Below are 15,490 nucleotides of genomic sequence, written 5' to 3'. Positions count from 1 at the left end.
AGACATTCTAGGGTTAATTTTTTGGGGAGCCAATTAACCTACCAATATATTTTTGGATTGTGGGAGGAAACCGGAGTACCCGGAGGAAACCCACGCAAGTACGGGGAGAATATACAAATTCCGCACAGTTAGAGCCATGGTGGGAATCGGACCTGTGAGGCAGTAATGTAACCATTACACCATCTGTATAGAAGATCTTCAATTGGCAGGATGGGTATGGGTCATAAGGTCGACATACATTAGGGCTTAAGGTTGACACATGAAATAGTCAACAGCCAAAAGTTTGAAATGCGTTTTTCACAGGGTTTGTTGGTCCCGAATTTCAACAAGGACACTGTATTAGTGTGCTGCGCTCAGTACACTATTATATTCCCCCTCTCAACCTCGGTCCTCAGGACCCCCCCCCCCCCCCCCCCAACAGTTCACATTTTCCAGGTCACCCGGCAGGTACACAGGTGCACTTATTATTCACTGACACATTTTAAAATCGGCATTTCGGCTGTCGGGATTCTGAACGCCGGGATTCAATACTGAATCCGTGTGGAGACCGTGACCTGTTGGGGGTCCCTGAGGACCGACGTTGAGAACCACTGCTCTACGCCCTAGTGGACGGTAGGATATGAAATGCCGCATGTTTTGGGGAAAAAAGCGTGAAGAACTCATGTTGACCTTTTGGACTGTTGACGTTCCCATTGTCCTCTTGATGCTTGTGTCAACCTTCCAACCCTGTCAACCAAGTGACTGTATCCCGGTAGGATACAAAAATAATAAATGTTACAAAAGGATCAGTGTAATTACAGTTTGTATCCCCCTCCCCCGATTGCATTGTAAAGGGGAAGACGGCCCCCCAGACGTTCTCTACCGCTGACATGTAACAATACTGATTACAATATATAATGGGTAACAGGTTCCAGATTTGCATTACAATGAATTTCCTTTTAAATTCCAAGAATAATCTAAACACGCTCCAGAAGAAAGACAAAGCTTTAAGATTACCATACAATGTATGTCATGATTCAGCGAGCGAAGCGGCAGTGATAATTCTGGGGGAAATATAAAACCAAATGTACAGAACACAGGAGGTCCTGAGGCTGCCCAAATCATTTATGATCCGATGAGCAAGTGGGCCACATACGAGGTGCGAGACTGGAAACCTTCAGTAGGTGTGTATGGTAAGGGGGCCTGGCTGTAACATCCAGCAAGCGATGCAATTATCCCGCCTGGTCCAGATGGAGGAAACCTTCAGTAGGTGTGTATGGTAAGGGGGTCTGGCTGTAACATCCAGCAAGTGATGCAATTATCCCGCCTGTTCCAGATGGAGGAAACCTTCAGTAGGTGTGTATGGTAAGGGGGTCTGGCTGTAACATCCAGCAAGTGATGCAATTATCCCGCCTGTTCCAGATGGATAAAGGAGGATACCAGCATGACCGTCCCCTCCAGATCTTCAACACTGGACGTCCATTGAAGATACAGAAATGTTTTATTACGAAACCATTCAATCTTTGGAAACAAATATATTTTCATATCTATACATCTGATAAAGGACAATGTCTGTTTGTTTGACCGTCAAGGGGCAGTGGTCCGGGGTTGTGTGCGTGTCAGAAAGCCCACTGATATGGACATATTAGATCACATGACCGTGGATTCTTTCCCAATGATCGGACACCTCTCTGCGTAACTACTTCCCTGAACTATTTCCACCTGCCACCAAATATCTCACCATACAGCCAGAGTACCACCACTGCACAACTGTAACCACTTGCATCATTTATAGACACACTACTCATAGGAACAGGTCACGGTCCGGCTGGCCGCTTCGCCACCTCGCTGACAACGCTACACACTTGGGTGGTTCACTGGGACCAGAGTAATAGGTTGACAGTGTCTAGGTCGAGAGTCAATATAGTCAATATGTACAAGGTTAACATGGGCCAAAAATGGCAATAGTCGACAGGAGTTTCTTCACAATTCTTTTTGGGTGGGGCACTTTTTCATACTTTACCATTAACGTGGTGTGCGACTGGGAACGGTAAAGTGGCTTGAAGCACGGTGAGGGTCCACGTGCTGAGATGTTGACACTGAAAAACTCATGTCAACCTTTTGGGGGTTGAAGCCATGACCCACGCCTGGAAGCGGTTAAGGGCAGGGCCCACCATATTCAATCACTGCGGCCACACTGTTCAGGGCAGAAGATCATAGAGGTCTTCAAGACTGGGCGCCAAGTATTATTTCCTGCTGCAGCGCTGCCGGCGGCGGGGTGCGGGTCATAGGGCTGACAGACGCAGTAGGTCAACATGAGTTTTATACTTTTTTTGCGGTCTGACAACATGGGCACCGTATTAATATATCGTGTTCACTCACCATGCTTTGGGCACTATTATAATTGAACCAGTTTGATAAAGTATGAAAACATTCTGTTTTTAAAAGAAAAAAATGTGAAAAACTAATGTCTGCCTATTGCTTTTGCCGAACTATTTCATATGTCGATATATGGCCTGCTGACCACATCTCCTGCGAGGGAAGGACAGTAACCGCCAGGAAAGGAAAGGGACCTCCAGTTAGCGGCCCTCTGCCGGCAGGGGGGAGGAGGAGGAGGAGATATTGGGAAACTGCACTCTGTCGGCAGGAGGGGAGGAGGAGAGTGGCCTCCCTGAAGCTGCCCTGTGCCGGCAGCGAGGAGAGTGGCCTCCCTGAAGCTGCCCTGTGCCGGCAGCGAGGAGAGTGGCCTCCCTGAAGCTGCCCTGTGCCGGCAGCGAGGAGAGTGGCCTCCCTGAAGCTGCCCTGTGCCGGCAGCGAGGAGAGTGGCCTCCCTGAAGCTGCCCTTAGCCGGCAGCGAGGAGAGTGGCCTCCCTGAAGTTGCCCTGCGCCGGCAGCGAGGAGAGTGGCCTCCCTGAAGCTGCCCTGCGCCGGCAGCGAGGAGAGTGGCCTCCCTGAAGCTGCCCTGCGCCGGCAGCGAGGAGAGTGGCCTCCCTGAAGCTGCCCTGCGCCGGCAGCGAGGAGAGTGGCCTCCCTGAAGCTGCCCTGCGCCGGCAGCGAGGAGAGTGGCCTCCCTGAAGCTGCCCTGCGCCGGCAGCGAGGAGAGTGGCCTCCCTGAAGCTGCCCTGCGCCGGCAGCGAGGAGAGTGGCCTCCCTGAAGCTGCCCTGCGCCGGCAGCGAGGAGAGTGGCCTCCCTGAAGCTGCCCTGCGCCGGCAGCGAGGAGAGTGGCCTCCCTGAAGCTGCCCTGCGCCGGCAGCGAGGAGAGTGGCCTCCCTGAAGCTGCCCTGCGCCGGCAGCGAGGAGAGTGGCCTCCCTGAAGCTGCCCTGCGCCGGCAGCGAGGAGAGTGGTCTTGCAGCTGGTGACTATTTGGTTACTTTAGAACATTCTCCTGGATAATTAATGTTAGTGAATATTCCCCTCACTGGGTGCGACTATTGCAGCCTTCTTCCATCAGGACCTCTGGCGTTATTGCCCGGTACGCCACTGACCACTTATCTGGCTAATATATTTTCTAGAACCACTTGCGTGAATCAGGTCAAGAACATATCTTCAAAAATTATCCAAAACAATAATCCCATTTTTTTTTTTTTTAAACCATGTGGGGGTTCCGGGATATATTTAGCTTGCCTGAAGAGGTGAGTTTTCAGGGAACGCTTAAAAGTTTGGCCTGTATATTGGCGCGGGGGGGGGGTTTGAACGGCAGGAATCACCAAAAACATGCGATCCTCGCTGTTTAAACCCCTCGCCAGCCACTCACCCTATTCTACGTTCCAGGGGAACGTAGGGTCCTGTGACAGCGAGGATTCCCCCAAACAGCGAGGCTTGCGGCTAATGCAGGGAGGCCGCTGCATTTAGCCACTAGTCTCACTGTTACTGCGGCCGCATACACAAATAGCCAATAAGATCCCGTTTTGAGATCCGGATCTGCACATCTCTAGTAATTATAATGCGAAGGCGGCAGGGGACGTTGGCATTGTGTAGGAGGCATCATGCATCTGTAAGATCCGAGCCAGCTTATGTAAAAAACACCAGAATCCAGCAAGTTTGCGCCCGATGTAGGGTGAACCACAAACAGAAGAAACAGAATGAAATGGTTCTCGTCATGTTCTTTGAACAGATCATCATTGCACCAGTCACCTTTGGTGAGGATCCATGTTTGGCCCTGTCAGTTATGTAGTAATATTGATGTTTCTTTCAATTTTGCTGTCAGAAAAGTGTATGGCTGACAGAGAGGCAGTGCGGTACAGTCATGTGTTCTGGTGTGTCCAATCAGGTTAGTGCGATTTCTCTCGTAGTAACACACCTTTAGCGCACAGCCCCTGAAGTCAGATCATGAGGATACTTACCTTAAAACGGTCTACAAAACATACAACCTACACAGTTGTGAAAACTGCATTGCAATCGGTTCTAAGTTTGTACCAAACATACAAATAAACTTACACACACACACACACACACACACACACTAAAGGCACTGGCAATTTTCCCAAGTGGGGAGCAGACTCACCAGTTATCACTAACCGTTTTAAACTATTTTAAAAGCAAGAACATCACAGCGCATGCAGTGTACAATAATGGTGTCCATAGAAAGTAAGGTGACAACTTCCCACGCCAGTTTCAAGAACACTCTTCAAAATAAGAAAACATTATGTGCAGTATTCAATCCGACCCTTGCGGTTTAACCCCCGTGCCGGCCAATCACAGTATTAAATGTTCCGGGGGAACCCTCGCAGCGATGAATTTCTCCTTTGTGATTAAACCATTTAGGGCAGGACTTCTTATAGGAGGCCAAGGAGAATGGTAGCTTCATCTAGAGGAGATCAGAACCTTCCAAAATATAGATAATGGGTGATCCGTAGAGTCCTGATTTTATTTGTAATGTAGGAAGCGTCTCCTAATCATTTAAAAAGCCCATTCATTCACGCAGTGGAAGTTCCATTGATATGAATGGGCCATTGAATGCAAAGGGAAAGGTTTCTGTGCACATCCACCTACACGCGACTGAAGATTTCACACATGTACAAATGCATACTGTAAACCTAACGGTTCTCATGGCTGCCTGCTGTGATCAAGGTCAACTGTACTAAACAATGAAGGGAGTGGGATGTACTGTAAGATTGCAGAGTGGAGAACTCCCATTAGCAATGCCAAGGCCTGAGCACACCCCCCACATATCATCTAATACTCGTTACACTCAGGAGAAAGACCATCTCGGAAAGTGCAAATGAGATTTTACACTTACACAGGCGATGTGCATCAGCTGAGACTCTGATATGTATCTTTCCAAGTAGGAACTGGCATAAGGAGCATGAATCATTTGCAAGTCCATATAAATTGTAAATAAATGAGTGTGCACAATGTTCGATTGACAGGACCTTGAGGATGTTGCAAGCAGGGGAAACTCATGCAGGTTATGTGATCCCCACATGTGTGACTGGACTGTATACACCGCCAGAGTACAGCATGGGGCAGGCGGTCATGCTTCCTGGGCTTACTATGCAGCTCCTGTGCTATAGGGATTCTCGCTCCCCCCTCAGTTATGGCTTGTTGTGGACTATTACCACTGTGCCAGCACCTGGAGCCAGTGACGTCTGAGTACTTGTGGTGAGCTCAGACACAGAGGACAGCCGGAGAACCGATAAGCATTTGCTTTGTAACAGATAATTGCTGGATAGAAGCAGACGTCCTAAGCATGAAGATATATTTTGTTTGAAGCCAATAATTTAAAGACACACTAATGCCCGGTAAAATATGGGGTAAATGTAATAGGGTGTGACAATCAGAAAGTGAGAGATTTGGGGATTTTTTTTTTTTAAAGCGGCAATCATTCACACTGAAAAACCAGGTTGGTTTTTCCATGTAAATGATTGCCGCTTTAAAAACAAAACCTCTCACTTTCAGATTCTCACACCCGTTTTCATTTTTAATTCTTTTTTTCCCCAAGGTGTTTTTTCATACTTTACTATCCAAGTGGGCATAGTGTCAAGTGGGCATAGTGTGGGAATATAATAGTGTACCGAGCGCAGCGAGGCGCCGTGCCCAAAGCATGAGCCACGCAGCACACTTATACGATGTCCGGGTCAACATAGACACCAAAGAAAAACTTTAAAAACTCATGTTGACCATATTTATGTCGACTATAAGCTTGTGTCAATCTTGTCAATGCTGACCTTGGGAATGTTGACCATTAGTGGTGGACCTAGACACTGTCTATTTATACCGTCGCCATGTTCCGAGCGTCCATACTCTTATTAGCACATAGTATGTGTAGCGTCGACGCAGGACAGTATTTCACAACTGCCACTTCATTAGTCATAAATCCAGAGCGAGATTATTCACTACGGACATATGCCAATATTTCTAGGATGTTTCAATCGCAGCTCAATAACTGTGCAGCTGGAGACGCGTGCGCTTTATAGACGATATTCCCATCATTTATGAAGCAACAAACAATGAGAGTTCCTGTCCTACAGACATCGGCCGGTAACTAGTGCCAGCCCTGCACACGCACAATGCGCTAGCTGGCGATGCGCGAGTAATGCAGGAGTGACTCTGAATCGATGCAGAACTTGCCTACAGAGCTCAAGCATGGATTTAATGATGACATTTGGGAACGAGGAACAGGTCATGCCAGAGATGTTCCTGGAATGATGCAGCAAAACAGCACTAAGCCTGCGTCTGCCAGCCACAGTATTCCCAGTGACCTTTGTACATGGTTACAGTCCCTCTCGTGCGCCTCCCCAGATCAGTTTACCGCTGCAGAACCAGTAGTGAGCATCGAACATGAATAGGGTTTGACGCTTTACACTGACAATCCATTAAGCAGCGTATCTCACTATGGGGCCGCTTATTACGTTTCCCTGAAAATTCGAGGGGACCGCTGCAAACGTATCACCCAAGTGTATAATGGAGGGACCATGGCAAAATCTCCATTTCCAATATAAGCGCATTCCCTATAGGTTTCTATGGGGGTGCAATGCGGTCAGATTGGCCAAGTGTTTGGTCCCCGCAGCGAACGCCATCTGAAGTTAGCATTGTGCTACAATTTGCAGGAATATGAAGAAGGACGTCTGTTTGGCAATGGCGGCCGTGTATGTGAGCGCAGTAGTCCTGACATAGGAGCCTCTGTCCCTGTGCGAACGCACTGCCGATGTGATTAATGATACAGGGGCCACCAACACAGGTGTTTGGAGCTGATACAGTCGAATGGTCGACCTAACGGTGTCATCATTCTTGACAGTCATTAGGTCAACATACAACAAGGTAGACAGGTGTCTAGGTCGACATGGTCGAACATGTATTTAGGTCGACACATGCGTTAGCCGACAGGCGGTATTTCATGCCCTACCAACCACTAGGGCGTGGTGGGAGAATAAAATAGTGTGCCCGAAGCACTGCGAGTGCAGTGAGGCATGCGATGGGACATGGTACACTTAAAACTGTGTCCATGTCGACTGTGTCAACATCCGGGTAAAAAAAAAAAACATGTCAACCATTTGACCGTCTACCTAACTCATGTCGACCTTTTCCCATGTTGACCTACACACCTGTCGTCGACCTAGACACCTTTCAACCTTGCTGTTTGTCGACCCAATGGTGTCGACCTAATGACCGTCGACCATCATTGGCTCGACCCAATGATCCCAATTCGTTTGGAGATCGCAGGTACTAGAACATGGATTATGGCTCCTGCACAGCCCCCATACATCTGGTCATCAGTTATCTCTATAATAACATGGTCAGTAAACTCTGGCATTTGTTTGAAGCATCCCTCCCAACTTTGAGAAGGGATACTTGTGTGCCCGCAAAATTGGGGGCCTATGCTTGTGATTCTCCCATGATGCCACGCCCCCTTGTTTTGCTGCTGTGGGGGCATCAAAAGACGCACAGCATCAATTCACAGGTGATGGGAGGAGATGACTCCCAACTGCACTCCCCACACCCCCACGGGAGACTGCCAGCCCCGGAAACTTTCCCAAAAACCGGGACGTTCATGCAGAATGAGGGACAGTTGGGAGGTATCTAACTCTACACCAAACTTACCACAACAAGCAAATTACTAAAACATTTAACGTACAGCTCACCTTAGCACACACTTGCGCTGTGGCCTGACAGTGTACCACCCCCAGTGAATCTCCCCACGCCCACACCTTCTGCTTGGAATAAACAGCGGTTTAAAAGACATTTTTTTGGAGCAAATAAACATAATTTCTGCTTTCCAGACGTCTGTTTGCCTCCTAGAACCACCAGAATAGTGGAAATCTTACAGCGGGGCAAACGTATTAAGCCTGGTGATGTGATAAAGTTCAACAGGCCTTAGGTTGACACCTAAATAGGTCGACATGTATAAGGTCAACACAAGCATTAGGTCGACAATGGCAAGGTTGACATGAGTTGTTGTTTTTGCGTTCTGTCCCGGATATCGGCATGGACACGATCAAATTGCAGTGCTGCGCTCGCCATGCTTTGGGCACGATGCCTCGCTGTGCTTGGCACAGGACTCTATTCTCTCTCCTCGCCCTAGTGGATGGTAGGGCATGAAATACTGCCTGTCGGCACAGGTCAATGATTGAGTCCAACATAAAGTTCTTGTGTACTGTACTTTTATTAACCCATAGTACCCCTTCCCTGTAACCCTTCCCTGCTGTCCGGTCAGAGCGCAGGAGAAATGTGCCCTCATTAAGATCAGCAGCTGGAAGGCCGCTAACTGCCCACCTCTGTCCTAAAGGGTAGTTCCATGATTACCATTCATGAAAACCCAATGGGAAATAAATACAGCCGCACCATTTGCTTAGACTGTACAGTGCGTTGAACGATCCATTAACATAGAAAATTCCATTATTGATCTATAGAGAAATTATTTTCCCACTAGATAAGAAATGTATTGTAATCCTTTATATCTATCCTGCACTTGAAGCTTAAAAATGATTGAAAGCTGTAAGCGGCAGAAGTAAGAATGATCTGTGAAGCACAGAAGCCGTCCCGGCATTCCACACGCTCAGTACAGTGCTGCCTGGAGAAGCCAGAGATAGCTAAATAAGGTAGGAGCATCGCCTGCTCAGCTGGACGGGGGGGCTGCGCCCAGCCAGCCGGACGGGGGGGGGGGGGGGCAGCGCCCAGCCGGACATGGACTAGGTTGACACCTTAATGTCAACATGGTTAGAAGGTCGATATGCCGACATGCAGTATTTCATGCCCTACCATCCTCTAGGGGCGTGAATGGAGAACATAACAGTGTGTCGAGCGTAGCGAGGCAAAGTGCACAAAGCATAGCAGACGCAGGGAGCCATGCAAGGGGACGCAGTGCATCGATACGGTGTCCATGTCGACATTCGGGGCAAAAATTGAGAAACCTCTGTCGAACTTTTGACTGTCAACCTAGACACTGTCAACCTAGTCCATGTCAATGTACAGTGGTCCACCCAATGTATATCGACCATCAGTGGTCTGCTCAATGACCCATACAAACTTACTGTAGCTGTATAACAAGTCATATGCAGCAAAATAGAAAGAATACAAATATAAATGATTATTTACTTCTCTTCTATTTGCACAACCCTCCGCTCACACTTGAGTCCATTAATATCTGTTATCCCGTACAGACAAAATAAAATGCAGCAATCTGACAGCGGGAACAGACTGACACCCAATGGCAGGTTTTGCTAAGTAAGTATAAGCGAAGCCGGTTATGAAACGATCGACAGAGTACAAGTCAGTCAAAGAATCACCGTTGCAAATTTAATTGATCACAAAGTAATGATTGGGTTTCATTGTATACAAGGACTGGATGACCGGTGTATACAGCACAGACAATATAAATGTCAGCATTAACAATCTGGTAAATCTCTCAGAACATATAAATACCAGTGATCTACCAGTCAGCAGACTCTGATGCAGATGCAAAAACATCCATTCAGGTGCAATGTAGCCATTCGTTAGTACATTGAGCAACGTGGGATTTATTTTTAGCCTCCACCCTAGTAAACAAAACCACTGCTGCCCGAATAAACACAATGACAACTGTCACCCTTTTCATATAATTTTCAGTATCAGAAATAACAAAGTCATCATTAATACACCAGATAGACCGCACAAAGAAGGTCGTATAGTACTGGCACCACACAGTGATCACGGAGGTCAAAGATTCAGCTACACCCCTGGAATATTTATCTGCCAACACGTTGTGTATATGTCTCACACGAAAGGTCGTTTGTTAGTACAGCAACGAGCTATATGCTGGAGAAGCTCATTTATTACCTATGGAAAAAGCATTCCAAGGAGGCTGAACAATGACACAGAGCACAGTCCATGCAATAGTCTAGAGGTCATGTACTAAGGGGACCTCACAAAGATGTATTCTATATACACACACATATACTGTGAATAGTGATTATAAGATATCCCATCACTGCTGTCTTTTTAGAGAGTGAAACAAGGTGATAAACTGCTATAGAAATATAGTTACAGAATCAGAGAATGATGCTTCGAATGTAAATAGTAATTGCTGAATGATACAAAGTAGCAGTATCATGGGGGGGGGGGGGGGGATATAGCCAGTACACACGGACATTAACACCATCAAGACACAATGTATACATAGTACCACTCACAGACAGCACGCACACACACAGAGCATCCACTCACAGACAGCCCATATACATACAGACAGCGCATCTACATACACCACTCACATATAGTGCATATATACATATACCATAATACATGACTGTACTCAGTCATATAGTATATGCAGACAGACACCTAGCATATATACACTGACACAAAGTACATACGTACACAGTATATACATATACACACACACACACAGAGAGACTGTACATGCACACACACTATGCATATACACACTATACACAGACACGCAGTTCTTGCACACATACTATATACACACACATACTATGCATATATACACACAGATATACAGATAGACAATGCATACACACAGACACGCAGTTCTTGCACACATACTATATACACACACACCATGCACACATACTATGCATATATACACACACACATATATATACAGATAGACAATGCATACACACAGACACGCAGTTCTTGCACACATACTATATACACACACATACTATGCATATATACACACAGAAATACAGATAGACAATGCATACACACAGACACGCAGTTCTTGCACACATACTATATACACACACACCATGCACACATACTATGCATATATACAAACATATATACAGACTGACAGACAATGCATACACACCACACACACACACACACACACACACACACACACACTACACACAATGGCCGCACACTCACGTGTTCAGCTTTCTGCTCCAGAAGAGCACCCCGGGCCACAGCTCCCTCAGGTGCACAGCCCGCCCCAGGCTGCTCTTGATCTGCGCCAGGAGCTGGTTGGACTCCCGGTCCAGCCGGTCCGCATAGGGCAGGAGTAGGTTGTAGACGATCTCCTTCTGGGGAGTGAAGCCCAGCTGCTCCAGCCTCTGCTCCGAGTCCCTGGCGGCCATGGTGGTGCCGGCCTCCTCTGGCTGCTGCTGTGCCCGCTGCAGATCTCTCTGACCGACCCGCCGTCCTCTCTCCCCCAACTCCAGTCTCTCTCCCGGCTCTCACTGTCTCAGGCTGCCGGTGACGAGGCGGGCGGAGGGAGGGCGCCGACGTCACCCAGGAGGGCTTCACTCCGTCACTTCCGCCCCTCTCCTGGCCCGGCTCCTGACGTCACCGCGGGGATGACGGACAGTCACGTGGGTGGGTCAGGGGGGCTCGCTCAACGTGACGTCGTTCTCTTACACAATTCCATGGCTACCTCTGAGATGTTCCTGGGGGTGGGGACCAGAGGGGGTGTTGCGGCCAATCAGATGCAAGCTATTATTTCATCCGCTCCAACATGACATATTGCATTATGTAGAAGATGCTCTGTTCCTGGACTTCCCTGCCAGTGGCAGTTACAGAGGTTGGACACCAGCACAGTCCAATATTCAAAGAGGAAGGGGGTCACATCAACTGCCAGTGAGTCCAGGACAGTGATGTTTGGGGTGGCAGTAGGTGTGGCTCCCCTATTTGAATATTGGACTGTGCTGGAGTCCAACTTCTGTAACTACCACTGGCAGGGAAGTCCAGGAACAGAGCATCTTGTACTAATGGAATGGGTCATGTTGGAGGGTAGCATGTACTGGATCATTGGCAGCTAGAATGTAATTGATTGTTATGGACTGCAGCCTGTAATCAGCTGCTACTTTATCTCCCTCTACCTGATCTCTCTCTCCAAGGCAGAAGCTGGCCATACACTAGTGACTACTGCGATTTGGCCTTTTCCATGCAATTTCGACCCATCGGGATGATAAATCATGTGAAAAGTGTCAAATCATCAATATGTCATTTACGTCCCGCTGCCATCCAATGCACCGTCCCAGGAGCATCGGATGGGATCCGCAGATTGTCACTGCTGCACTGGCGGAAATTTATTGTCACTGCTGCACTGGCAGAAATTTACTAAGATGTGTATTCTACTTTACATGTGATGTTGCTATGGGCAACCAATCAGAATCTACTTCTTATTTAGCACCCTCTAAGATAGTAGACAGGATCTGATTGGTTGCCCATAGCAACATCACATGTGAAGTAGAATACACATCTTAGTAAATTTCCCCCATTGTATCCCGGGGCAGTGGATGGGATGTACTCCGGCAAGGAGTTTCAGAGATATCGGGGGAAATTTACTAATATGGATTCGTAAAAAATAGGTGTATTCGTAGGCAGAAATACACCTATTTTTTACACATTTGTATTTTCGGGATTTACTATCCCAAAAATACAGCAATTCGTATTCCTAAAGATGGAACATTCGTATTTGTATTTACAAATACGAATGTCTACACCATCGATAGGATACGACAGGAATCACCATTCAAAAGAATGGTGGTTCCTGATTTACTAAGCAGCCGTACTGATAATACGGCTGCTAATTGGCGTGAAACAGGCACCAAAATACGACAGGAAAATACACCTTGATTGTCCTGTCGTATTTGGCTTTAGCCTGCACGGATCAGTCAGATCCATCATATCAGTCAGATCCGTGCAGGCTTCAGTGTAAAAAAATAGAAAAATAAATAAATATTAAAAAAACAGCGTGGGTTTTTTACACCACTATCAGCCCGGTGACCACAGCCCAGGGTCACCGGGGACAGCACCAGGCTTCAGCCTGGTCAGGTAAGTCCTGGAGGGGGGGGGGCTTTTATTGGGGGGGTCCCCACTCCCCCAGGGCCCCTGGCCAGGCTGACCGGTCAGGGGGTTAATGTTTTGGCTGCGGGACCTTATATAATAAGTGTCCCCCGGCTGTGACATTACCCTGCTGGCTGGTTGTGCCTGGGGCTGGTTCTTAAAATACAGGGGACCCCTAGTCATTTTGTCCCCCGTATTTTGGGAACCAGCCCCGGACCTGGAGCCTGGGGCTGGTTGTTAAAAATCGGGGAACCCCTATTTGTCGGGTTCCCTGATTTTTAATTACCGGCCCCGGCTCTTTCAGCCTGGTGCTGGTTACAGCTGTGGGGGGGACCCCACGCTGTTTTTTTTTATTTTTTTTTTATTTAATTTTCTATTTTTTTTTCACCTTGCAGCCTGCACGGATCTGACTAATCTGTGCAGACTGCCTGAAAAATTCGTATTAGCGGACGTATATATGGCCAGCTAATACGAATGGTTACACCATCGGAGGGTTACAAAGCAGTCGTATCTGACTGCTTTGTACATTCCCCTCCGGAACACGACTCCGAACAGGAACAGTCGTAGGGAAAATACTAATACGAAAAATTAGGTTTTTCATATTAGTAAATTTCCCCCATCATGTGTGGGGCTTTAGTATATTTGCACTATAGATAGATAGATCTGATGTCTCTTCATCTTTAAGTTATATAGAATCTAGATAACAGGTGGTTAGGTGCAAGTATGATAAGAATCTGTGCTTTGAACCCAGTATTTATGCGCAGTTTTCACAGTTAACCCTTTAAGTGTCGACATCTCTGTGAGAAATGTGCAAAATATCCGCTAACAATTCCAGCGTCGCTCACATTTGTTATATAAATTCAAATAAAAAATGTTATGTAAAAAAATAGCTCTTCCTATATTTATTATTTATTTATTTACAGTGTCTTATATAGCTCAGCAGATTCCATTGTGCTTTACAATAGTAGACAGTGATAAAACAAACCGGGTAACAACAGACAGACTTGGAGGTAGGAGGGCCCTGCTGCAAGCTTACAATCTATAGGGATATAAGGTCAACATTACAGGTCATTATGCTGAATATTATTATAATAATAATTGTTTGCAATATGTTGTTTACGGATCACAGTGCGGTGTGGGGCTTTTCAAAATTCTCGGGTCCAGCAACCCGGCATTCCGACCCAGGTTAAAAGAAGGGTTAATCCCTGGTCGGACCCTTCACATTATGGAAGAGTCAGCACTTGAAGACAGCATCAGCTCCAAGCACAGCCTCCTCCTCCGCCTCCTGATGACGCAACGCCACCCCGCCCGGTATGATGTCAGCGACCTGACATATTCCAGGTCGCCGTGGGGTGCCATACCTTGCAAATGCCGAGTTGCTCCCAAGACAGACCCGTGTCCAGAAAACTTGGGTACGACCTGGCATTTGCAATGTGAAAGGGGTATAAATGACCCCTCTAATGTTCTTCCTTCCACCGTGTTCATGCAATATGTAGAGGCTCAGTGCTGCCTCTGATTAAAATCCCTCCCATGATGAGGCTGCTGCTGCTGTCCTCCATGGGCCTGAGAAGCATATGATGAGATCCACCAAGCTTAGCTCAGCACAAGCCACTCAGCCTCTGACCTTTTGTGCACCGTCTCATGGGACTTAGTCAACTCCCAGTAGTGTACTGCACACTTGTGCAGTCAGTGTGCCTTGGCTCCCGATGCTCAGCACCAGTAATCATTGTCACATTGGCAGATAGGTGAAGCTGCAGCACTACCCCACTCCCATGCACAAAACCTTTAGCTTAAAAAAAGATATATATATATTTTAAATACATAACCACAGGGGGTCCCTATATAGAGGGGGCCCAGGGGTACTGACCCCCCATATGTTTCTATGGAGGGTGCAAAGCTGCCAGATTTAACAATATCCAGAATGCAGGAATATGGATCATTGGATAGACAACTAGGTCGACAAGCATTAGGTCAACACCACTGGGTCAACATGCATGAAGGTCAACATGGGGAACCGGGATTAAAAATCCCTAAAAAAGTAGCCGTGCTGGGAGTCCGGTGCCTCCAGGCGCCAGTAGCATCAGCGTGGCAGGAGGTATGGCCGGGAACTGGGAATAGATGCTGCAAATGGAAACGGGGATGTGAGGCATGACAGTCACACGGATACTCCAATCCTGGGATTTAAATCCTGGACAATTTGGGGCCAAATCCTGGGATGGTCACCCTAACCCCACCTGACAGAATCTCTATAACGGAATTCCTACTGTCTACAATAA

General features: G+C 47.3%; 1 protein-coding gene across 2 annotated transcripts in view; it reads right to left on the bottom strand.

Moving 5' to 3' along the window:
- The window catches only part of PSME4 (proteasome activator subunit 4), a 96,909-nt gene extending 85,174 nt beyond the window's left edge, over positions 1-11,735 (bottom strand). The window contains exon 1 of one of the 2 annotated variants that reach the window (XM_083175231.1): positions 11,295-11,735. In XM_083175231.1, the coding sequence (XP_083031357.1) occupies positions 11,295-11,503 (209 nt within the window). In that variant the 5' untranslated portion in view covers positions 11,504-11,735. The remainder of the gene's footprint in view (positions 1-11,294) is intronic. The other variant, XM_083175232.1, reaches the window with a different exon arrangement.
- Between the last annotated feature and the right edge of the window lie 3,755 nt (positions 11,736-15,490).

This window comes from Crinia signifera, chromosome 3 (assembly GCF_055691185.1).
Source record: "Crinia signifera chromosome 3, ASM5569118v1, whole genome shotgun sequence".
In the NCBI taxonomy this organism is placed as follows: domain Eukaryota; kingdom Metazoa; phylum Chordata; class Amphibia; order Anura; family Myobatrachidae; genus Crinia; species Crinia signifera.
The sequence above is the reverse complement of the archived record's forward strand: the minus strand, read 5'-3'. Positions and strand labels throughout refer to the sequence as shown.